Consider the following 25,672-nt stretch of genomic DNA (forward strand, 5'->3'; position numbering starts at 1 on the left):
TATAAAGATATAATAAAAAAGAATTTAGATCAAAGAAACTCAAGTCATTCTACAGGGACCTGAAGAAATTCATACTATGGAAAATGTTGGCACATGGCCAGCATCTCTAATCCTGCACAATGGTCTTCCCCACAGATGACGGAGGAAGGGATCATTTCTCCTAGCCAATTTACAGTATAAAGCCTACCAAGGAGGTCTTTGAACAGAGCTCATTATCAACCCATGGGGAAGCTGGCATTCAAATGGATATGACATGTAGTACCAATCTACACCCAGGCCTATGTTGACTAAAAACATTGTAAAGAATTTTTCAAAATAGTATATATTTAATATAATATGCTGCTTAATATTCAGGCATTGGGAATGATCCTAGGGCAAGTGTTCAGAGGCACTCAAAATCGCCTTTGCATTTTGTTAACAGGCTGACAAAAAGGTCCTTTTCTAACTCTCATTCAACTGAGGCCACAAAACAATGAGTGTCTGGTGCTTCCACAATCCAGAGTGAGAAACCAGGCAATCAGAGAGAGCCTTCAAGGAACTGGCTGAGAACTGGTTTGGGATGCTTATGTGAACACTGCCTCCTGTCTGACTATAAGAGATTGGACAAGTGGAAATAAGCTTTATGTGGAAAGAAAGGTGCATATGCTGTGAGTCTCAATATATGGGCTGTTTCCCTCATTATCTGGCCAGCAGCAGGGGCTTCAACAGACCAATCAGCAGGCCTGGTCTGTGTTCCACGGGCTTGCTGGATACAATGGTCCATGCCACACTCAAAAGCTGAGAAATCTGGAAGCAGAAATGCTGGTTGAAGGGGGCTACAGGTATGGCTGGGAAGAAACTATTTGACTGCAGATGGCCGGCAAAGGTGGATCAGAAGTAGGCCCATAGGCAGAGTTGGCTCCAGGTTGTGTTAGATACCCCCCAGGGAGGTTAGGGGACAGGGAAGTCCTAGAAGAATGGTGTTGAGGATGGCCTTCCATTTGAGGTTTCCAGTCCAAGGACACGTATTCTCTAGTTTCAAGGGATTATGGGGAAAGATTAGATTTAAAGGAAAGGTGGGGTTGGGTAAACAACTAAGAAAAATGCCAGAAGCATTCCATGAGAGAGAGCATGGGTCTGCTGCCTGGCCAGAGAAATCAACACCAGATTACCTCTGCTACTCCAACCCTGGAGGGTTAGGGAGCTGACAGCAGGGGTGGGAGCAGGAGAAGCACTAGTTCTGGAAACAGAAACCACCCATGTTTCCATCCCACCACAACCATGCTGTTTGGAACAGACCTGATCAGGTGGAGAGACTCTGATGTTACACGACACTTGGAATTTGTCATAAAAACAGGGATGGATATTGAAACACTGAACACTTAATATAAAGAACAATCCGTTTTTGAAAACCAGATATTCAGCATCAAAAAGTTAACCAAATGTTAACGTTAAAATATTTCATATTATTTTAAATAAGCAAGTTATAATGTATTACATATTAGTCACAACCCAAACCAGTCTTCTAAAATATAACTAAATTGACTGTCCTAAAATTCCCAAAATTATAACTAAATACATTCATTACACACATCTACATTATTATATACACATGTAATAAATTATTATGTGGGGACGGAAACCTTCAAGACACTGCTTCCTGGTCACCAGATAATCAATAGAGTTGTCAGCAAATAGTTGTTACATAATAGGCTGTGAAGTCTTTCTGCAACAGTGACATGCAAGACACAACATCCCTTTTGTGGACTCTCAGCAGCTTTCAAAGCTTTTCCACAAGATCCTAACATTTGACAAATTCTATTTGAAATGTAACTTAAGGCTTTCCCCATACATTGACTTGTCTAAAATATCATTTTGAGGTTGGGCAATGTAAATACACACAGAAGTGCCTGGAAATGTATTAAAGGATATGTGTGTTTCATGGAGTTTAGACATGAAAAATAAAGAGGCATTCTAACCCACCATCCTCTAAAATCAACCAGAAAGACCTGAAATGAAAGAAGCAAGTGAAGTGACTTTTTTGAAATAAAGAAAAGTCATGGGACCTGCCCTGGATTTTATCCAACTAGAGCTTCGCAGAGTAGAACAGACAGAGTGGAGGACAGAAGAGTGGTTTTCTGAATGAACCCCTAAGAGTCCTGCTTATAGAATATTTGCTCACTGTTTACAGAGCCAGATTAAACATTGTGCCAATCATGATGCAAAGCTGGTATCTCATATTTACAATATACTTAAAATTTCATTGCTTCTCAACAATATTACAGGAAATTACTCTTTATGGAGGACAAATAATCTAAAAGTCATCATTGCTATTTTTTAATATTTAATTTTTAGTTATAGATGGACACAATATCTTTATGTGGTGCTGAGGATCGAACCCAGTGCCTCACACATGCTAGGAGAGCGCTCTACCTCTAAGCCACAACCCCAGCCCATGCTTATTATTAATAGTTTTGTTTAACTTCTACTCTGGAGTTCAAGAAAATCCAAAGTAAGTGTAACTCAATATAAAGCTTTAAAAACATTAATATGGCAAAGTTACCTTAAAATGTGATTCCTTCTATTAATTTCTAAAATCTGTATCTATGTTCATTCTTTCATTCAAAGTAAGCCTCTATCCTGGTAGTTGCACACATGTTCTTCAGGAGCCTGTAACTGCTAAGGTCTAAGTCGTAACTTGGCTTTTAGGTCTCAGCAGGTAATTTATTTCTTTCTCAGAGTTTATTTTATTTTTTAACTTCAATAAACCTTTGCTTATGGACATGGGAGTGCTCTTTAGGAAATGATCATTTGTTACTATTTAGAAGTAGCAGAGGACAGTAGAAAATTCCTTTTTTCAGTATTTCATGAAGCCAGATAATATAACATAGCTGCCTCTTTGAATTGAAAAGAATGCTTAAAATATCAAAGTGACACATTTCAGGTTTGAAAACAGATCCTACAGTAATTGAAGATCCAAAGTTGGGGAAAAAAAATCTATATAACTACAGGCTTCTCTTCATAATTGCACTATAGGTACTTGCTATTAGCATACAACCTAAAAGTGACATTGACTGAATTGACACTTATGCCCAAGTCTTTGCTGCCCAAATGTAAGCTTGAGTTATATGCTTACAGCTAGTACCTACATGCAATTATGAAGATATACCTGTAGTTAAGTAGATTTTTTTTCCCTGTCTTTGGATCTTCAATTGCTGTCATATGTTTTCAAACTTGAAACTTGGCAGTTTCAGAAGGTCTGCTACAGAATACAAACCATGCCATTTCATGGGTTCTTCTCTTTTCTGAATCTTAGTTTTTCTTAATAAAATGATTGTGCCTATTTGAAAGTAGGAAGGAGCACAACTGGAGATCTCCTCAGCTTTGTGATCATGACTGCACCTGTCTGTGTAACTGAGATCAGGGATGGTCACCCTTCCGGAGTGCATCAAATCTAAGGCACCAGCATGTCTTTTGAAAAAGGAATTGGGCATCTTAAACTATCTTCAATGAAAGAGCATAATATGAAAAGAAAGAGACAATAACTGGCTGGTTAACTCAATTCACCTTTCTAAATTATGATATTGTAGATTCTAGGGAAAAACTTGGAGAGGAACTATCAAAAGAAAAAAATTTTCAACGGAAACATTATGTCTTACAGTAATTAGTATCTATGTGTACTGTACTAAGCTATTCATTAAGCAAGAAACTTATGGTTTCCATTTTGTAATCCTTGGACATTCAGGCACATTCCTTACCCTGAGAAATTTTTTTAAAATTTATTTACATCTTATGTAATTTACTATGTGAATTGTATGCATTTATAAATCCTCCTTCCCATGGTAAATTATGAGGAATGTATAATACTTGTCAGAGTACTACTGCTGAGGATGTGGAGACACAGGACAGCTATTTAGCAGGAGCTGTGGCTAGCAGGGACAGAGGGAGCGAGGAATGGTGCAGGAAGAGGCTTCAGGAGCAAAGTGCTTGACTCACCTTGGCCATTTGAGCCTGAACTCCACTAGCCTTCAGGGCCGACACGGCTTTCTGAGCTGCTGCAGGACTGTCGAAGTCAACAAAACCATAACCTGAAATGCAGAACACAGTTTTTATTAAGTCATTATTTTATGATTATGTGAAAAGTAGAAGAATGACTACACTTTGTCTCTACTCTGACAAAAGAAACGGAAAACACCAGGAGAGGACACAGGTGTTCACAGCCGCAGTCAGTGACATCCTCAATTCTTCCTCCTGGTGGCCAGTCTGAGCCGGACAAGCCTCCCTTCCCAGTGTGTGTGCCGTGTGGAGAGGAGAACTGGCTTTGTCCCATGCAAGATCTTCTTAGGTGTCCTATGGTTACTATGAAAACGATGACATCTCAGTTGCCAACCAAAGTTAGAAAAGGTGGGGAGGGGGCAGGAAACAACTTCAGAGAAATACTGCTTTTAATGATGTGGTAATGAAGATAAGAGCCATCCCACTGGGCTGACAAATGACAGCAGCAAAAATTATGTTGTTTCTTCTTTATTTTTTGGTACTGGGTATTCAACTCAGGGATGCTTTACCACCGAGCTACATCTCCAGGCCTGCCCTTGCAACCTTTTATTTTATTTTATTTATTTTTTTTGAGACAAGTTCTAAGTTGCTTAGGTCCTTGCTAATTTTCTGAGGTTGGCCTTGAACTTGCAATCCTACTGCTTCAGCCTCCGAAGTTGTTGGGATTACAGGTGTGCGCCACCATGCCTAGCAAAAATTATGCTTATTCTGTAGAACCTTACTTTTCAAAATTAAAATAAGTACCATCATTAGATACCCCAAATATAAGATAACCTAAATTTTGGTAACTGGTTAAAAGTACTATTTACCTAAAATACAGCTCATTGTATCTCTTCAAAAGAAAGAGAGAAAATGCTTCCAGATACCTAAAATATTTGAAGCAGTTCATGCCCTAAAGTCTAAAACCAAAATGCAACATACACACACAAAAACAAATAACCACCTATAAGAGATTGTGGTCTAAAGCTTATTTATCGATAGGTTCACATTTTTAACAAGCTGGTCATCTGTTTTCTCAGGCCACAAGAAATCATAGCAGAAAATTAGTCAAAAAGGGGTTCTGATGAGGATAGGGCTACAAAGCAAGCACATGGATGAAGGCACCTAGCCGTGAAAAACCACAACAAGCAATAAAAGAGAAAAGTTGAACAAAGAGCCGGACTTCCACAGCATACAAGCAAGCAGCCCCATGAATCTCAACAGATCCTGAGAGCACGGCTGTATTAAAACAGAGAATTGTAGATTTTCTTTCAGTCTGGTAACTCCATGATTGAGGGAAGGTTGAGTTATATTTAGTATACTGTTTAAAGGAACAGGATTCCAAGCGAAGTACCAGAGTCTCCCTTGGAACTCATATCAATTATTATAAAATTAATTTCAATATAAGTACATTTTGAAAGAGGAAAGTACCTTGTGGAGGTTGTGTGGAAGGGGAGTCAGTCTGTCACTGATTTCCACATATTATGAAGAAATGATATGTAATTGAGATAGCATGGTGCTAGTGTCAAAATAGACAAACACACAGCAAGGTGGTCAAAGAGAAAGCCTCAGAAACAGTCCAGTTTGTAGCACTGGTACCAAAAATATTGCCTGGTAACAAAATAAGTTGTAATGAAATAGAGTAGACAGACTATCGATTACGGAGAGATGAATGTTAATGCAGCTTCCTTGTAGTACTTAGAATGGGACTGAAATTGTGCCCAATTTGATTTAGACAATAGTGAAATAGCCAGGTTGAGGAAAAAAAGAGGAGGCTGATGGAGGCCAAAGCAGAGAATGCTACTCAACTGCCAGGTTAGAGATCAGGTTAAATGTATTTTGGGTGTTATTGAGAAATTTGCTGTTAATGCTGACTTATCGTATTCTGAGGATGGATGCACATGCATGTGTGCACTCTTCAGCAGGTCATAAATGAACACATGGCCATGACAATCAAATGACATAGCTTCTACTAGTGGATGTTTAAAGTTTTCCACGAATTTTGCTATTTGCAATAAATAACAATAAGCAGGTATTCTCAATTTCTGCTCCTACCTTAGCTTTTCCTTTTGGTCTGATTATTAGATAGATAGATATATATCTCTATCTCCAACCTCTTGGTCTGATCTGCCCTCACCCTTTCTGATTACAAGTGTGTGTGTTCTGGTCCATGTGCAGCCATGTATGAATGATCAGATACATAATCAATCCCTTGGAAGTTCTGCCCTGAACCGACACATAGAACAGTGTTGGTAAATCTTCAAATCTCTCTTATTGGCCAAATTCTGACAGAAACTGAAACATTAAACAATTGAATTTTCAATAACTAAGGCACGTGTTATTCAGATTTGATATATCCCTTAGCTTAATTTTGACCAAAGAGGCTCCAAAATATGATTTATGACAAAATGTCCTATGACCTTTTATGAATTTTTATTTCCATGCTTATAATTCTCATATTTAATCTCTAAAAATTAATATATAATACAAGCACCATTCATTTATACTAATGCTCTATAATCTCATGTATTAATTTATCTATATCCACCTCTCAATCTATCTATCCTATATTTATCTACCTACCTACCTATCATTGTAAGTTGCTTTGGGTAGCATGTCAGCTAACTTTATTATGAGCTAAATTACATGTTATTTCTTATTTGTCTTAACATTATTAACGTTTTTTTCCCCCCATAAACTCTCTCATTCTGGTTTCCTATTCTTACCTCTACCTCCTTTCCAAGGTATCTGCTGGCATCAAGTGCTGGGAGGTTTGCTCAAGGCAGAGAGCCCTGCAGGGTCTCATCACTGCCCACACAGTGGCAGTGTCTCCCCAAGCCCAGGTGAAGGGAAGCTCTCCAGGGGAGAATTACAACCTCCCTTTCTTTGGAAGCCCCATAAGCCTCTTCACTTATCTGTGGACCCATTCCAAATATTAGGGCTGTGCATTATAATAATATGGGAGATGTAGCATTAGTTAATTTGTACCCATACCCTTTCTAAATCATGATGGGCACTGTAGAGTGTTGGCTTCCAGGAAACAGGCTGTCATTGGAGAAGAGTGTACAGTGGTGGTTTTGCAACCAGAGGACTCTGGGTCCTCTCCCTCACTTAACCAGGGCAGCTCTGCTTTGCAGCAAACTGAACTGCCTTGTAAGATTTCTTGTTAGGCCAGGAAGAAAAGGAGGGGAGGTAGGATAAGGCCAAAACCACTTATCTACTGCAGTGTCTCTCTTGGTTTGAAACTGTTGAGATCAGTTTCCTGTTTTATGCTGGCAAGTCTACTTTTCTTTATAAAACCAAAAAAATTTTTTTTGCGTCTCTGTTCTCCCAAATCATTTATAAGTGTTAAATAAGATAAATTGTGGCAGCTAAGTGTATGTATTTGAGTCTACAAGTTAACTCTCTCTAGTTTAATTTATTTTAAATATTTGTGGGGTACTACTCTACATAAAGCACAGTCCCAACGCAAAGTTGCCTTAATGTGCCATGTTGATTAAACATGGGCTTAGATATTTGTCACAATAGCTCCTTTAAATCTAGGCACTTTGAAGAAGAGACAGAAATACAATGGACCACTTTAAGTCTAGATTAAAGGAAATGGCTGGCTTAAGAGAAGAGGCCCTACTATAGGGTTCATTTATGTTCTTCGCCTTTTTCAAATTGTACTAAGCCACTGCCCCGTCACCACTACTTGAAAAACTAGGGTCTAATTAATGAGGAGATTTGCCTTCTCTGCCTATTCCTGTCAACCTTATTTCAATTCATGGGGTCAGTAGTTAGATTCAAAGTCAGCTGACTCCATTCTTTCCTTTTCCTAGAAATCACATGCCTATTGTTAAGATGCTGGATCATTAAAAGTCAGAAGCACAGAGCATCCGAGCTGCCTACTGCAGACGCCTCCTCTTCCAGCTCATGGAGTTGGATGAGCTCATCCTAATTACACGGAAAACTGAAGGTCAGTGCATCAAATTAATGCAGCAGCATATTTCAAAGGGGTGCATGACCTCCCCTCCCCATTACAATTTGGTCAGTGAAAATGGTTCTCTCCTCCCCGCTGCCAATATTGTCAACAGGCATTCAGCAGAGAACAATTGGGAGTATTGAAACATGTAATTAAGTACTGCTTAAAACTACTCTATTCTAATTAATAGAGCCAATTTGCACAATATGTAATCTTTTCAGTTCTTTAGTACAGTCCAATGGTCTTCAGTAAGCAGCTCTAATCTCCTCAGGCTCAAGAAAGAAAAGCTATTTTCTAAACTCTACTCCCCTTTTAAAAGTAGGGGCTAAATGCCAACTAGTATTTTGCATGTTAACTCTACTGGCGCCAAATCTGGAAATCTGGCAAACTGCAAGCTGCTGTTGAGTTTCCAGCCAAAACCCAAACCAGGGACAAAACAAACGTAAGCAGTGTGCTAATGTTGTGCAAGACAGAAACTGGGAGACACATGAGATCTGATTTTGAATAAAATGTGGGGTAATCTGGTAACCTATGATCAGATTCAAAATTCCATCATTTTTCAAAGTTATGTTTAGCAAATATTCAGCCACGAAAACATACCTTTGCATTTGTTTGTTGTCTTATCCAAAATTGCCTTTGTGGAAACTATTTTCCCATATCTGAAAAAGAAAGGAGAAAAGTTATAAAGAAGAACTCTTATTAATGTCTAAATCTAAAGAACATGCATACTTTTCAAACACCTGCAAACTTTAAAGTACAAAATATTCTTTACTAAGCGGCAAGCCGTGGAAATTCTAAATTCAACACTTAACTAAAAACAGGGAACGGCCAGTCTTCCCTTCTGAATCTTTGGGTTACAGTTTGATGTTTAGCTTTGAAGAACGGGTACTTATCTGATAATCTTGATATAAAAACACAGGAAATGTATTCTGTGAAAGTATTTGCTTCTACCAACACTATGTCTATGGTCAAATACAAGTCTGTAGAATTATTGAAGTTCTATGACCTGCACAGATTTTATGAAATAATAATGGTGGAGAGCTGCTGCATTCTTCTTTGCCTGGTGATTCCACAGCCAGTGCTGCACAGATCATCACAGAGGGCTGGTGGGCCTGTGTGTAAGTTTAACACACTTAACGATAATAAAATAGGTCTTTTCATTTTTATTAAAGACTTCTGTCATTATCCATAAATTATTTACTAATGCTACTTCTAACTCTAATAACAATATAGTACACTAATATGTGTGCATGTAACATGTGTGTAAGAAATGGATAATCAAGAATATGAAAAATTCGCCAGGGATTAATCATTCATTTTATGAGGGTGTGTATGAGAAATATGTTCAAATTTCTTAATGTGCTATAGATGAAGGGGGAGATGGAAAAAATGCAGAACACTAAAATTTAGTGCACGCCTACTGAAAATGAAGAAATTGTATAACTTAATTATGTGTATCTCCCCCCACACCCTCTGAGAGCACAAACTTTGAGAAAAAGCATCATTGACTATGCTTGTCTTCTAAAAAATCGAGGGGAAAAAAATCTTTGAAAAATACTTCTTAAAAATCAAAGTAAAACTTGGGGAAACACATAACTTACTTCATGTATCTGAATTGCAAGTTTCCTCATTTGTACGTGGTAAATTCCAAAATTCTATTTTCTCACAAGTTAACTTTAAAATAGTCTCACATTTGGTTTCCTATACCTTTGTCATGATTGATTTTTGAGGACTAAAGCAAGTTTTTAAATTTCTAGGAAACCTAAGTATCTGTACAACATGTTAAACCACCTTGAATATTGTAAACATCTATTTTATACACATTGAAACCAGCTGACATGTATTCATCTGGAAAAAACAAATGGCTTGAGCCACCTCACTCCTCCAGTTAATTTTCCTTACTTTCATTCTGTGTAATCATGTAGTCAGATGATTACTAACTAGGCATGAAAGTAAAGATAATTTAAGGTTCAAATGTCAATTACAACTGAGAGACATAATGATGCACAAACACCTTCAATTCCCTGTAGAGATTCTGAGTATATATAACAACATTAACACAGATCACTAAGCTTACTCAAAATAATTTTAGAAATCCACAAATGATAAGACTAAGTAATTTAAAGATAATCTTTTAGCAACCATGTATCTACCTAGGTTATATGCTTGATAACTTACCAGCACTCTCATTTGCACAAGTCTACAATGAAAGCATTTTTAGATTCTATCCCTGCACACACTTTTCCAAAAGCAGGGGAAAACGCTAGTATGATTCCAATTTAGAAGAGGGAATTGAGAGTCACAGAGATTCAGAGACTATGCCTGAGGTCACACGGTTCAGAGCCCTTTGTCAACCTAATAGAAAAGGACATTCAGAAGATGACAAGGTTGGCCTTGTACCCTCTGGTTATGCTTTCAACATTTAATGATGGGAAAGATAGGGACAGACATGAGGTGTGGGAGTAGGAAAAGAAAAAAAAGACTCTTGGTAGCACTGATACTCAATCCATGTTACACACTCTTCTGCTTCTGGCTCTCTCTGACCTCTGCTACATGTGACATGAGTGCTTGTGTCCGAGTCTGTGCTAAGTGTACCTTTCTCTTTGCCTCTGGGCCTGGTACCCAGGTGTGCATCACATTTCACTTTTCTCTGCTCTTTTTCAGGGACTCTGTGTCCATTCAAGTTCCTCCTCTCTTTCATTAGCTGAAAACTTTCACCAAATTTAATATTTGTTCCTCAACACTTCCTTCCCTTAGAAAATTTACCTAGTGCTACAATTGTAAGTAATGAATCTCTTCTGATGATGCCCATTTCTCCTTCCTACTCTTTTGCTTTTAATCCCATCAAAACTTAGTTTTTTTTCTACACTTTTTAAAAATATCTTAATGTTTCATTAAGATACCTAAATATCTAGTTAAATATCATCTCATGTCCATCATTTCACAAATTCTATCCACGCCAGCATCCCAAACACATCTCTCCTGTCTCCTCTCCGTATCTCTTTGTACCCAATAGCATAGTTACTCTCCCAATCGTCCACCAAGCTCAGGGTCCTTGACACAGCATCAACTCAATCATTCCTCCATCCATTCAGTCAATAATTCTTCTGAGTTTTGTCTTTGATGTTTCCAAAATTTATTCCTTCCTTAAACCATGTCTAGATTTTTGCAAAAAGCACTGAATAGTTTCTCCATGCCTCTGGCTTTCCAAGAGGACTTGTCTGCTGCATTAACTTGCCTCAAACACCACTTTAAACCCTTCTCTACCATCTTTCTATTACTCTATTCACCCATGCTTGATTTTGAACCATCTGTTCAAACACTATCTTTTACATGAGAGCACTACTAATTTCCTCAATCGTTTGGCTATTTTATAAGAAACCAAAAGGGGATTATATTTATTGAGTTATATTCATGGCACTGTGCCAGGTACTCTGAATGTGTGATGTTATTTAACTTCCCAATCTATGAGGTTAGGTGTTATTATTCCTATTTTTGCAAATGGGTAAACAAAAACTCATAGAAGTTTTGAATCTAAGATCTTACCTAAAATCCCAAAGCTCAAAAATGAACAGTATCCAAGTTCTCATTGTAATTTATCTATAAAATTTCCTCGAGGAACAATGTTTCCTTTTTGCTCTTAGTAGGAGAAAAGAAAAGATGTTCTCTTAGACTACTATGGATTGAAATGATGTACTTTTGAAGCCTAAGCAATTTTTTAATCTTAAGAAATAAAATGTGGCTCATGATTGAATGAAGGATAAGGAAAGAGAAGAGAGATTTCTGAAATTTATCAGTTTTATTTTCCTGTGGTTTTCATCATGATTTGTGGGTTAAGACTGAGAAAGCATGATTTCACAGAAAGTTAGAAAACAGTATCCTCTCTGTCCATGCTGGCTTCCTCGAACAAAAGGAGCAGGAAGTTGCTTATTTGGAGTTACCTGGAGGTGTTGAAAGGCTTTCTGCTCAAAAAATATCTTCTCTTTTGAGCTGTCCACTCAGTCATACTTCTCACAAGCAAAAGGCTCCCATCAAAATACAGACCCCAGAGCTGGAGGATGAAACACTAAATCACTCAGGCCCTGGTTAGCTCAGTAGATGAGTCAGTCACCTCATTATGAGAACAGAGTGTAGAACAAGTGGTTCTGATGGCAGAAGAAAAGGGCCAGGAAAGATCCAGATCCAGGCTATGGAGAAGAGCCATCAATCAAATGGCATCTTAAGGAACAGGATAAGGGGTGTTAGGCTACAGTATTGTCTGGTCTCCCTCTGCAGAGGGAGAGAAAGCCTCTCTCCTTGCTAGTTTTACATGCAATAAGACTTTACAATGGGAAGAGCATTATAGAGAATTAACATTTAGTCTCATTCTATTGTCAATCATCAATGCCTACAAGATTAACAGACATCTGGGCACAAATTCATAAAGTAGCCAGATTTGCACCTCCCCTTGTTCCTATCTGCAGCTTAATTTGTTTAAGAAAGCCATTATGAACAAACAGGGACATACACGTACTGGGGCAAAAAGGTCTCCTCACCTGCAGAATTCACACTCTAAGGACCCTAAGGAGGTGAATCCCCAAGAAAGCAAGTGGTAGAATTTTATGGAAATAAATGTGTCTATAAAGATTCTTTGGGTTTTATCCAGCTTCAAAGTAACAAGGCTCGGATCAGCGCTCGCTACCCAGATTACAATATTCTTTGCTAAGAGTAGATAATCCACTCCAGAGGAAGCTCTGGCAGTAAAAGGATAAAGAGTAATTAAGAGACATGATTGTAGAATAATTAGAATTTCAAAGGGAGAGGATAACAAGTAAAAACTCACACTTAGAACTATTGGTCCAAGTGAACATGGCTGATAAAACCTCTTGCTAGAATCTACTAATTTTTTTTAGTCTGCACCACAACTTTTCTTATTTCTTTCCCTTTCCATTTAATCTCCTCTTTCATCTGCTATCATATAAAATCAAATATATTTTAGTTTGTATCTATTAAAATAAACTAAATTTTCTCCTCTACCCCCTTTACTTAGTTCCTCCTAAATTCTACCTTTCTTGTTAGTCTATTTTAATTGTGAAAGTAATGCATACAGTTGTCATTAGAAGACACAGAAAAGAAGATGAAAAAACTAAAACCACCTAAAGTCAGATAAGAACGTTAGTGCATGTCCTTAGAGATTTTACCTAGTGTGTGTGTGCAAACATGTGTGAGCACATGTTCTCTCTCCCTACTTCTCTCCTTCCCTCCCTCCAATTAAGGAACTAGCAGTTTTTGAATGTTCCCAGTGAACCAAGGCTCTGCAGAGCGGAGTCCACTCCAACCTCCACCAACAGATGGCGATAATGGTCGATAAATTATTTTTATTTTAACACTGGTCATTTCCGTGGTAAAATTCATTTAAGGCACGCTAGCAGTGTTTGTGTTACATTTGGAATATTGTATGAACATTATTAAACCTGAAAAAGCACTGAGTGTGTTAAAAACAAATGTAAGAAAAAATGTATACTCATAAACATAAAAGGACACTTCCAAGTTTGGGACAGGGCCAGATATTGCTCAAGCCCAGAGGGTGGTGATTTTTGTTTGTCCTTCAGGAGCACTTCTGTTAAAACAAAGAGGGACTCATGCATCTCATGAGCTGTGCCAGTGCAAATGATGATGCTCAGCAAGGAGAGACAGGGGATGAAAGGAAAGAAAAAACAGGACATCAGAAAGCTGACCAACCAGTGAGTTAATTCAGGGGGATAATCAAAATGATGCCTTACACTACAACAGCTATTATTATATGTCAGCATTGTTTTAAGTGATTTAGGTCCATATTTTACTCTTTTGAGTTTCACTTTGTAGATGTGAAACTTAGGGGCAGAGTGAATCTACTCAAGGGTACATAGCTAATAAGTAGCAAAGATGCAAGGCAGGAAGTTTGCTTTGGAGTTTAAAGGCCATGCATATTGACAGTTACAGAAACTTTGATCACCAACCACAGATTCAAAGCAATTCCACTTTGAACATGCACACCTCCAAACAAGGAAAGGGCACACTGTTATAGCTGATGTACCTAAGACAGATGCTGATGACATCAGAAAAGGGTTATCTCTGCCTCAAGACTCTTTGGATACATGACTCTGGTCTATTTTGGAACAAGATGTCCAATATAAGTGTTAGGGAGGAGTGGGGGCATGACAGGCCTTTTAAGCTTTAAAGCCAAATTCAGGGATCTGTTTTGTGGACATGAATTTGGGGACAAGTCAAAACTTTTCTTGTTACTTTGGAGTTGTTAGAAAAAAATACATACACACACAAACAAGCAGCAGATCCTCACACTCACACCCAAACATCTACACCTGATTCTATACTGAACACAGATTTTTAGCTCACCTTTTTTGCTACTTTATTTTTTCACTGGCCTCTCTGGAAAAGGGGAGTTTCTAAAATTTGCTGTAGCTTTTAACAGTGGCTGAACAGAAGGAGGAAAACAAAGTATAAATTATGTCCATTTAGCTGACACAGAAAAGTTTGGAGACAAACTTTCTGACTCCTTACTACCTTGAACAATTCCTTTCCCTTTATTGTCTTCATTTACTTGGTATAGGAAGTAGTAAGCATTTGAAGATGAGATATAAGGCAAAGGAAAATTTCAGATAACATAATCCATTTTGAATCGATTTTGTAACCTCTTTTGCCCTGACAATTTACACAGTTTCTGTAAGACTATTCTAAGACATAAAAATATCAAGGCCATACAAAGATAATCCATTCTTCCTCCCATTCATTGTTGTGGCTAAACTCTTAGACACCCACCCCTTCCTCTGCTGTATGCGTGCACCTTGTGAATAAATGATTCCTAGTGCATGCGGAGCAGGAAGCTACATCTTAGGCAATGGAATTAAAGCCAGGGACTCAGGTGAATACTTGGCAGCAAAAGCTACTGTAGACCTAAAGTCAGAAACAACTGAAAGCCTGGCGCTGAAGGTGAGTAGATCACAGGAAGTGTAGCAAGAAAGAAGAGATCCAATCATGAAATCAACTAATTGATATTTACAGCATTCCTATGGTATGTATTTCACCATACAAGGCCTATCAAAAACGTGTAAGGTGTCATATCTGCCATTGAGAAAAAAATCTTTGGTGGAACGTAAAGAATTTTTAGTATTAAAAACCATCTTAGTACTGAAATAAAAATATAAGACCTTGTATGATGAATGCTATACAGAGGTAGGCATAAACATAGAAGGAAGGTCCAGCTGAACAAGAAGACTGGAAACCATAAATTCTGGTTGGCTATGAAGGGGAACAATGAACAGAAGAATCTGTTTTATGTAAATCTATGTGGGAGTAACAGAAGCTAGGCCTGAAAAGATCCTTCAGGGCTCTGAGTTCCAGGAAAAAGAGAGAGGAAACAGAATATGGTGGGATATTTTACAACTGCAGAATAAAATGATGAAAGCATAACTTTAGCAAGATTAATGAAAATTAGCAAAGAGAAGAGCCACATTTTATTCTTTTTTTTTTTCTGTTTGTAACCAAGCAATGACATTCATGTTCAAGAAATTAAAATACAGAGATGAGAAGATCTGGGAAAGAATGGAAAAGTTCTAAAGGGCAGAGGAGATTTAAGACAAGGGCTTCTCTTAAGGAGACTTAAATGCTCAACTTGATATCTAAGAAAAATAATCTATAATATCTATGCTACGGAAAGCCAGTTGGCTTGCTCTGTGAATTCAGAAAATAGGGAAACGTATGTGCCAGCTTTGCTTTTTCTGAGCTGTCCTGCAAGGACAGTGATTTTGGCTTTAGTGACAGACCCAGAACCTGCAGACTGGAAATGACTTAACAGATGCTCAGACTGTCCTCATGTGGTGTCACCCATGGCTAGCCTGGCTACTGTAAAGCATGTGAGCTGATGGAGAATATATCACATTTTTTTCAAAGGAAAATATATATTTATATACTCAATTTTCCACAACATAGAAATTTTTAAGATAAACACATCCTCTGAGTACAAATGGAATCAGTCATTTTCACCCGGATTTTAGAACAAATCTTTTTTCACTCAATTTAGAACCATTTTTGCTAATTTGTCTTATCATTATTCCTGAATGAAACAGGTGAATTCATTATAAATGCAGACAAGGGTAACAACTGATGCTGTTTCTTCCATGTACAGCTTGAACTAAAAAATTTATATACAATGAACATTACAACTACTTTGTTAAAAATGGCCAAGATGCATTTTTTAAACAAGTTCTATGTAAAACATTTAGCCTCTCTGCCAAATAAAAGCATACTATAAAAACATTAGACTTTCTACACAGGTTTGCTATTATAGTTCAGTATCAATTCTATTATGATGTGCAATCAAGGTAAAGTAGCTCTGCACTACTTTATGGTCTTTTAAGAGCACATAGCACACCAAAGGTCATTTACATTATCTTATGACAACATTTTTACCACAAGTCACTGTACTGCAGCACTTAAGGATGTAGTCACTGAAGGCCAGACCTAAATTGGTGCTCCCAAGTACTAATATGTAAAAGGAAAATAACATATGCTGAAAATGGAACCCAAGATTTTGCAAGTAAAATATATATTATCTATCATAAAAATGAATCCCTAAATGTCCCAAATACTGATTAACATCCAACTTTTAAAGCAAAGGTAATTTGATTATAGAAAACTATTTTTTATTCCTGAATTCATGAATCAACATTTATTATTATTTAAATTCTCTCCCTACCCCAACCAAAACCTACAATGTATTTCCTTGGCTTTGATAATCTCACCCTAGTGTTTATGCAACACTTTATTCATAAGGAATAAGTAATTACAATGGAAAGACAGTAGAGTTACAGAGAAACTTGTTTGTAAATGGTAATATGGCCAAATACCAGCTCCGTGATTTTGGTATAGCTGCCTGATCTCAGTCTCCTCATCAGTAAAGGGGTCTAATAACATCTGTGTCACAGGGACTAGCACAGTGCTTCACAAATAATAGATATTCAGTGACTAATCAATGTTATCCATTTCTCCCACCCTCTCCCCAAGTAAGGAAATCACTTGAGAGCACTCGACTAGACTACCTTCTTTTTTTTTTTTTAAGTGAGAGGAGAGAGAGAGAGAGAATTTTTAATATTTATTTATTTTTTTAGTTCTCGGCAGACACAACATCTTTGTTGGTATGTGGTGCTGAGGATCGAACCCGGGCCGCACACATGCCAGGCGAGCACGCTACCGCTTGAGCCACATCCCCAGCCCCACCTTCTTTACCTTAACATCAACATGGCCCTAGGGTGCAAAATGTTGAGAGAAAACAGAACTACTATTTTTATGGCTACTTTTCAGCACAGTTATTTGTATACAATAGCCATTCAACATATATTGGTTGAATGCATAAAATAGGAACAGGAATATAATTTTTTCCCCCTTTACAGTGTTTGGTGTGGGGAGTTAAGGGACACTGGTAGGGAGAAGGGAAATGTTACATTTTGCCTTGGAAAATAGACATGGAGTTGAATTTTATCCCAGTTTAGCTTATAAAAATATAAGAAGGAAATAGGTAATTTCAGAGTTTCACATGGAATTCAAAATTAGGACTAAAAAGAAAGCTGTAAAATGTTGGGGGAAACCCCCCAAAGACTTTTTGTTCCCATATTGCTTCTAAACTTGGTGTGCTTTGTAAAAGAAATCAAAACTGGAACTCTTACACTCCTCCCCAAAGAACTGAGTCAGAATGTGCAGAAACTGACTGACTGCACTGCCCTCCAATGCTGAATCCATACAGGACTGCTGCATGCAAAACAAAAAGAGCGTGACCGAGAGAAAACTAAGCATGTCCTCCTCCAAGGCAAAGCAGAGTTATCTCAAACTATTAAAACAGAGTGTGCAAAATTACCTGGAAATTTCTTTTGATTCTGACACAAACTAAAAAGGCAGGAGTCAAATTGGACATTTCCTAGACTGAACACTAACGCTGGCTTTGATCCAAAATACAGCCCTGGCATATTGATTTCCAAGCCCATCCCTTTTTTTTTAAAGTAATAAATCCCGAATGCCCCACAACCTTGAAAAGTCAAGTTCAGAGTAAACTGACAAGAAAAATGTTCTATTTAACTCATTTCACTTCTAAGAAATTTGGGAATATGACATAAATGTATCACTAGTAAAAGCCACACTTGGTCTGTTTAAGCAAGGGAATGTTAACCAGCCAGCCAGCAGGCTGATGTCTCCAAGGTCACACTCTTGACAACCTCTATGCTATGGTTCTAAGGACAGATCTGATGGAGAAGGATAAATAAAGGCTTCCATATTGATCTCCTACTAGTCTGTCTCTGAACATCTGTCCTTAAGATGTTGCAGATAAAGATGAGCACTCATTCCAAGGGCACAGGAGTACAGATCTAAAAATTTAGAATATTAAAACTTAAAATCAAAGAGGAATTGTCTTTGTAAGAAAGAATGTAACTAAAGAGAACAAAATGCTGTAAAATTGCTTTATTATCAATTTTACACAATTACCATATTCCTATGTGAAGGAAATTTGTCTCACTTTCACTATAGCTTGAATTTACTAAATTTTCCAGAAGGTACTTTTCTTATTGTTCTTTGCAAGTGAGGAGGATGTGGATAGAGCTGGGGCTAAAAGTGCTTCTTATCTACATGACCCAGTCAGTAAGAATTTTCCAAATCTTGCATAACAGGACAGGTGCTAAGGGGTGGCAAAATGCCATTCAGAGACTTTGAAAGAACAACAACAACAAAAAGCAGATTCTAGAAACTAAAGGCGGGTAAAAGTAATGTTGATTGGAAGCAAAATTTGAGCAGATTAGTAAATTGTAGGTTAGGGAGACTTATGAAAAGAAAAAATACCATAGAAGTCCTTAAGAGTAAGTTAAACACATTAAACTTAGTTCTGTTTTGGGGGGTGGTGAGGAAGACAGGGATGCCTGGGAATTATACATATTATTGTTTGACTTGAGCTAAATAAAAATATAATTATTCTTAGATGAAGAAATCTGAAAAGAGAAAATTTTGTTTCGATGGATGTTAACTGGTTGAACAAGTGACTGAGTTCAAAAGAGCTGGTCAGTATCAGAGTTACATGGAACACAGTCCCTAGTGACTGTAGTGATGTGCTGCAGGGCTCTGTTCTTAGTACTATTAAAAACATTTTAAACAATGACATAATCAAGTAATTGGTGGTACACTTATCAAATATATACATGTCCCAATGTTAGAGGGCATACTGAACATTAGACATCAGAATTAAAAGTGTGAAATTATTTCAACAAGCTAGAGTGAATACTTGGCCATTGCAAATACTGTATTTAACAGGGGAAAATAAGTCTTATAGCTAAGTTCCAAGGTGGCAAAATCAACTGTACAAATTAAAAATCCTCTGACTCATTCACTAAAAATACCTTTTCAATCAGGTACAAGTTCAAGTTCTCCGAATAACTAAAACTTAGGTTGCACTGAGACAAATATGTGACCCTGACCATAGAAATAAGTAATGCTCTTGGTCTTTATGCTCATCATCCCCCAACATGCATTATTATGGGTTAAATAATTTAAAGAAAAAGATATGTTAAAGTCCTAAATCCAAGGACCTGCGAATGTAATCCTATTTGGAAATGGGGTTTTGAAGATATAACAAAGTTAAGATGAGCCCCTTCAGGCAGGCCCTAATTCAATGCAAGAGGGATATCTAGGGAGGGAGAGGGGAAATACTGGGAGTAATACTGACTAAATCATATTGATATATTGTGTGCATGTATAAATGTGTAACAAATCCCATCACTGTGTACAACTATAATGCACCAATAAAAAAAAATGTGGAAAAAAACCAGAGAGAAATCTGAACATAGGAAGTAACCATGTGGTGGCAGAGATTGGAGGGATGCAGCTCTAAGTCTGGAACACCAAGAATTGCTGGCAAACCATCCAAACTAACAAGAATAAGGAAAGATTCTTTTCCATGGGTTTTTGGGGAGCAGGGCCTCCTGACACCTGCATTTTGGACTTCTAAGTCTCCAGAACTTGGGTCAATGAATATGTGTTGTTTTAAGCTACCCAGTGGTACTTTGTTATGGCAGCCCTAGCAAATGAACAAAGCTCCAGCTTGCCTGGCTCCAACCTCATTTCCTGCTGTGGACAATGTCACTTAACCTGGGAAACTTGGTGTCATTCTTCAAGACTCCATTTAATGGCACCCTCTGCCCAGCATCCTGTAGCAAGCCTTTTCTGACCTTTCTAGCTTAGCTAAAGAGCTGCCTTTGCGCTGTGCCCACAGCAGCCTCTGCCCATGGCAGTGCAATGCAGCACCCAGCACACTGCCAGCTACACTACCTGTACGGCTGTCATCCCCATCGAATGTGCATCCTTTGACTTTTTTTTCTTTTCTTTTCTTTTTTTTTTTTTTTTTTTTTTTAATATTTGGCCTTAGCACAGTGCCTGACAAATTCTCAAAAGAAAGGGTGGAGGAATAAATAAACAAGTACTGGCAGTTTGTTTTCATTGAGTGCTTTCTACACTGAATATAATTATTCTAAATGTCTCCTTTAACCTGGTCTTCTGAACTCTGTCAAAAGGGATGAGCAAAGGTCTAACAACTGTATCCTGGAGGATGGCATCGCTGAAGGCCTGCAGACGCCTATGTAGGAAAGGAGACTGCAAGCCTTTCTCAGCGAGAAGAAGAAGTGGGGCTTGCTGCCAGGGAAGTTTTCAAGCAGAGCTGGGTGACCGACCATGTGGATTGCTACATGGCAGTGTTTCATCAGCTGACCTGGGAGGAGGTGATCACTGGTGGGGATCAGTGGTAAACAGAAAAATAAGGACAATCTGTCAAAATATTAATTCTGTGATTGTGTAGCTTTGACATTTTTAATATTAAAATGGCCTTTCTGGTTATGAAAGATGGAACTTGCCTCAGTTTGTATTCTTTTTGACAAAATAAAATATTGAGACTATACTGGATCCTGAACACTATTTTTTGTTTAGCTTACTGTCCTTAAAATCCAAAAATATGGGAAGCACTAAGACATGACAGGTTGGTGGGCATGGATTTGGTAGCCCAACTTTGAGCAGGAGGCTGAATGGAATGATCAACACGATTAATGTCAACAAGAATAAGGGTTATGTGTACCGAATTACCAAGGAAAAGAATAACCATAACTTAAGAGTGCTCAATTTGTTTTGATTTCCAGTTATAAACTGAGACAAAAAAACAAAAACAGCCCAATAAAATTCTGTAAAACCATATATATACCAGGCATAATGGCACACTCCTGTAATCCCAGTGGCTCAGGAGGCAGAAGGATTAGGAGTTCAAAGCCAGCCTCAGCAACTTAGCAAGGCCCTAAGCAACTTATCTAGGCCCTGTCTCAAAATAAAAAAATAAAAAGGGCTGGGAATGTGGCTCAGTGGTTAAGTACCCTTGAGTTCAATCCCCAGTACCAAACAAAAACACAAAACCAAAATAAAATAATAATAAATTCTCACAAAAAACCTCAAATGAAAATAACTCTGATAACAAGGAGATCGCTTCTGATGGCTCTCCTCCCTCTCATTCCCTCCAGGACTTGCTGATGTGGGCATGTTTATCAGCAATGGTGTCTCTGGTACCTCCTGTAACTATCCTGCTGAGGCAGCAGAATACAACCCCCATCTTCCCTGACTACCTGCTGCTTTGGATGGTTTGTTTAGGGTTATTTGACCTTGTATGCTTTGACAATCAAGATGAAATGTGCCTTGAACATGAATGCAGTGTTTTATAGACACCAAGAAAGGCCCTTTAAACCCTATAAGAAGTGACTCCTCAAAAGAGAATCCAGATCCCAGTGATGCCAGAAAAATCTCTGAAGACATGGTATCAGAATGCCGCCCTGAGAGTTTCATTTACACAAGTTTTATATCTGTATCTATAACATGTGGACACACACATCTACATATAATATTCTTTCAAAGTCAGTGTAAAATTCTTGACACTTTAAAGAGCAAGTGTACCATCTTCAGCATTAAAATGGGAATTGATATAGGGCAACCCAGATGGAGGTGAATTCACTATTTGTAGACTGTATCCCAGGTGCTTCTGGGTGATGATGAGTGTGGAGGCAGAAAGGGCGGTGGGCCTTCTTTCAACTGCAGTTAAAGCAGGGGCAAAACATGATTAGCTCTCCTGTGCTCCTTTGAAGAATACACATTACATATACTCTGTATCATGAGCCTAATAATACAAATTCCTATTCTCTTGTAAGGAACATGGTATCTGTTTTAAAAAAGGTAAAACAAAAGTCAGAGTCCTAAATACACATGAAGTACCTTTCCCCACCAGTTAAGTGTTCAGGGCTCAGCTTATCAAAACACGTGCTTGCTTTCACTTGGGTCCATTACTGCCAGGCCAGCCTGGGACCTTTCCACAGGCCAATGCCTTTTTGAAACCACATCCAGAGAAAGGTGATAATTGCCCCCTTAACACCCTGGCCTACACTGGGCTCACGAATAGCTCCTAGCCCTGCTTGTTTCCTCTCAAAAACACCTTACCTCAGAGAGAAGGCAGAGAATGACCTTAAACTGCAGCTCACTTCCTAGTCTGGATTCCTAGCCCTTCCCAACTCAAACTTCATCACAGAGGCAACAAGACAGAAGGGAAAGGTGGTGCACAGGAATGTGCGCTTTTAGGTTCATTAAGTGAAAAATCAAATGTTGTTCTTGATGCTGGGCATAAAACACAGAGAGGCTCAACCACCAAAGAACTCGAGGCAAGTTGCTATAGAAATTCAGGAGATAAGAGCAAGCCAGTCTCTCTAAAGCCAGCAAACACTTCTGCATGAATCCTGAATCGAGAACCTTAAGGAAAATAGAGACATAAGTGCTTTTATTTTAAAGACACAAAACATGGCTGAGTGCAGGGGTGCATGCCTAAATCCCAGTTACTTGGGAGGCTGAGGCAGGAGGATGGCAAATTGAAGGTAAGCCTCAACAATTAGCAGGACCCTCTCTCAAAAACTAAAAGTAAATAAATAAAAAGGGCTGGGAATGTAGCCAAGTAGTAGAGTGTCCCTGGGCCTAAACCTCAGTACTACAAAAACCCAAAAACCAAAAAACCCCCCCAAAACCTGGGGGTAGAGGACCAATTCCAGAACCATGTGTAATGAGATGCTCACATTTGTAAATATGTTTTGTTGATGATTACTTTGAGGATAAATATTTGTGTTCTTCTCAGTGAGGGAATCCTCTAGTACCATTCATACAGTGTTCACCCACAGTGCTCAGAACCTAGAGATTTCCATTTCTCTGGCGCAATATTAAGAAAGGAGGTTATGCAGAAAAGAAGAATAAAATCTGGTAATGGATTTTAGTAAACAAATGAGCTCATGAATGAGGAATCTGTACTTATAATAAATTTATGATGAACATGTGGGCAGTTGGGGTAAGAGCCAGGAGAAGCTATGACAAGTACTTGACTTCTACGACAACTTTTAAAAGCACTGTCACATTTGATGCTTTGCAAGGGCTTTCATACGTGTTCTTTGTCCAAGCCTGAGGTGACTCGGCAGAGGAGGTACTGTTAGTCCTGTTCCAAGAGGATGTCAACTAAGGCTGAGGGGACCCGTAACTCATCTCTGCGCTGCCTGGCAGTGGAAAGAAACCAGAAAAGGAAACCAGGCTATTTGGTAGGTCCTCGGTAAAAAGCATGAGCCTGCATCAAGTTCCTCCTGGAGCTTGTTGAGTAGCCACTTAAGTGACAATGAGTGTTAAGGAAACTGCTGGCTGAAAAGGGAAGAGACGGTTACTAGAGCCAAGGCAGGAACTGTGCCATGAAGCACAGAGCCACGGAAAAATAATGCAACAAGCCCTCTTCTTGACGGAGATGGAACTAAAGCACTTCAACCCCACATTCAATTAGTTACAGCACTCCAGGCTAAGTTTAAATCACAAGTTTTAAATTTATTCGAATACAAGCAGGGACTTAAAATGATTTGGGAAGGAGACAGAACAACCTCCAAATAGTCTTTGAGCCAAACACTAAATTATCCTGAAATGGAAAAAAAAAAAAAAAGATATTTATTCCAAAAAAAGAGAGGCTAAAACCCTTTATCTTATCACATAGCAAAAGCAATGTAATGGGGATTAAAATCTATTCCAATTAACCCCACAGAAGAAGACATGCTCAAAACTTAAAGAATACAATGTATAGAAGATATACATATCATGGATAACTGTAATGCACTAAACTATTTAAAAGTTTAAAAAAAGAAAGAAAGAAAGAAAGAACATAGAATAGTACATATAAGCTCAGAAAAGAGAGACAAATGATTCCTGGAGAAAGAGGATGTTAATAATCTATCCATCTAAGGAGGCTGATTCATAATGCGGTTGGGAGGGGGAGCATTCGAGGATTAGATGAACTCTAGACAGGGCAAAGGGTGGGAGGGAAAAGGAGGGAGCATGGGGATAGAAAAGACAGTGGATTGAGAAGGACATCATTACCCTAAGTACATGTATGAAGACACGAATAGTGTGAATATACTTTGTGTACAACCAGAGATATAAAAAATTGCACTCTATATGTATAATGTGAATTGTAATGAATTCTGCTGTCATATATAACAAATTAGAATTTTTAAAAAAAATTTAAAAACTTATCCATCACTTAAAAAGGGGAAGAGAGGATGCATATGACACCATTTTTGGAAAAGGATTTTTAAAATGCATATATTTTATAACCAAACTAATAAACCATTTTTTTTAAGCCACAAGGATGTAACAATTTGCAGTACTATCAAATTACTCAGAATATGGAGCATCCAGGAGAAGGAAGGTGCTAAGATAATGTCTCGTGGTACCCAATTCATCAATCAGCGGAGCTGCTCTTATTGTTACAACCATGTAGCAGAACTGGACATGACAATTACAGGACAGCAACCTCCCAAGGAACTGCTCAATGGTTGTGAAAAATGTTAATGTGCTAGAGACAACAGAGTCGATCAATTTCTTGACCCAAACTCGTTCCTACTCTTGCTAAATAAAAAGAAAGAAAGCTAAAGTGTGTTCAGGGGTTCTTTTCATTTGTTCTTCTCAAGTTCAGAAAACACAGAACAGATTTTCGTCAACTCCTGGCTAATTGGACTTGCAATTCTGATGTAACTGTATCCCATGTAGCCATGCCAATTAAAAACTTCCCAGTTGAGAGGGACTCTTTTCCCCAGGATCTTCATTATGTTCTTCTAAAACTACATGTAATGTTAAATTTGTTTCCAGAGCACATCTATGGATTTGTTCCCATAAGATTTACCTGCCAGGTATTCCATGCATTTTCAATTATTTATTTCTATGGTCTTTATGGCTGACAAAGAGGACCACACATTCATTCAAAATATAATTTGTAGGATGGAGTTGTGGCTCAGTGGTAGAGCACTTGCCTAGCATGTGTGAGTCACTGGGTTCAATCCCCAGCATCATATAAAAAATAAAGGTCCACCTACAACTAAAAAAAAAATTATAAAACATAATTTGTAATTGTCACTGAGTCTGATGTACTTCTGCATGAACTGCAAATTAAATCAAACATCTGTCCAGTGAAGGTTAGGTTAAGCTAATGCTGCATCATTCACCCCTGTTATTTTATACTGATTGATTTAGGTAAAATATAACATTTAGTTGATTGACCTTTTCTAATAGAATACATTACTTCATCAA

General features: G+C 38.1%; 1 protein-coding gene across 10 annotated transcripts in view; it reads right to left on the minus strand.

Moving 5' to 3' along the window:
- Positions 1-25,672, minus strand: part of Rbms1 (RNA binding motif single stranded interacting protein 1) — a 205,220-nt gene that overhangs the window by 35,998 nt on the left and 143,550 nt on the right. For all 10 annotated transcript variants that reach the window (XM_005315759.5, XM_078017468.1, XM_078017467.1 and 7 more), the window contains exons 3-4: positions 8,579-8,637; positions 3,976-4,067 (exon numbers count right to left, since the gene is read on the minus strand). In XM_005315759.5, coding sequence (XP_005315816.1) covers positions 3,976-4,067; positions 8,579-8,637 — 151 coding nt within the window. The remainder of the gene's footprint in view (positions 1-3,975; positions 4,068-8,578; positions 8,638-25,672) is intronic.

This window comes from Ictidomys tridecemlineatus, chromosome 7 (genome assembly GCF_052094955.1).
Source record: "Ictidomys tridecemlineatus isolate mIctTri1 chromosome 7, mIctTri1.hap1, whole genome shotgun sequence".
Classification (NCBI taxonomy): Eukaryota; Metazoa; Chordata; class Mammalia; order Rodentia; family Sciuridae; genus Ictidomys; species Ictidomys tridecemlineatus.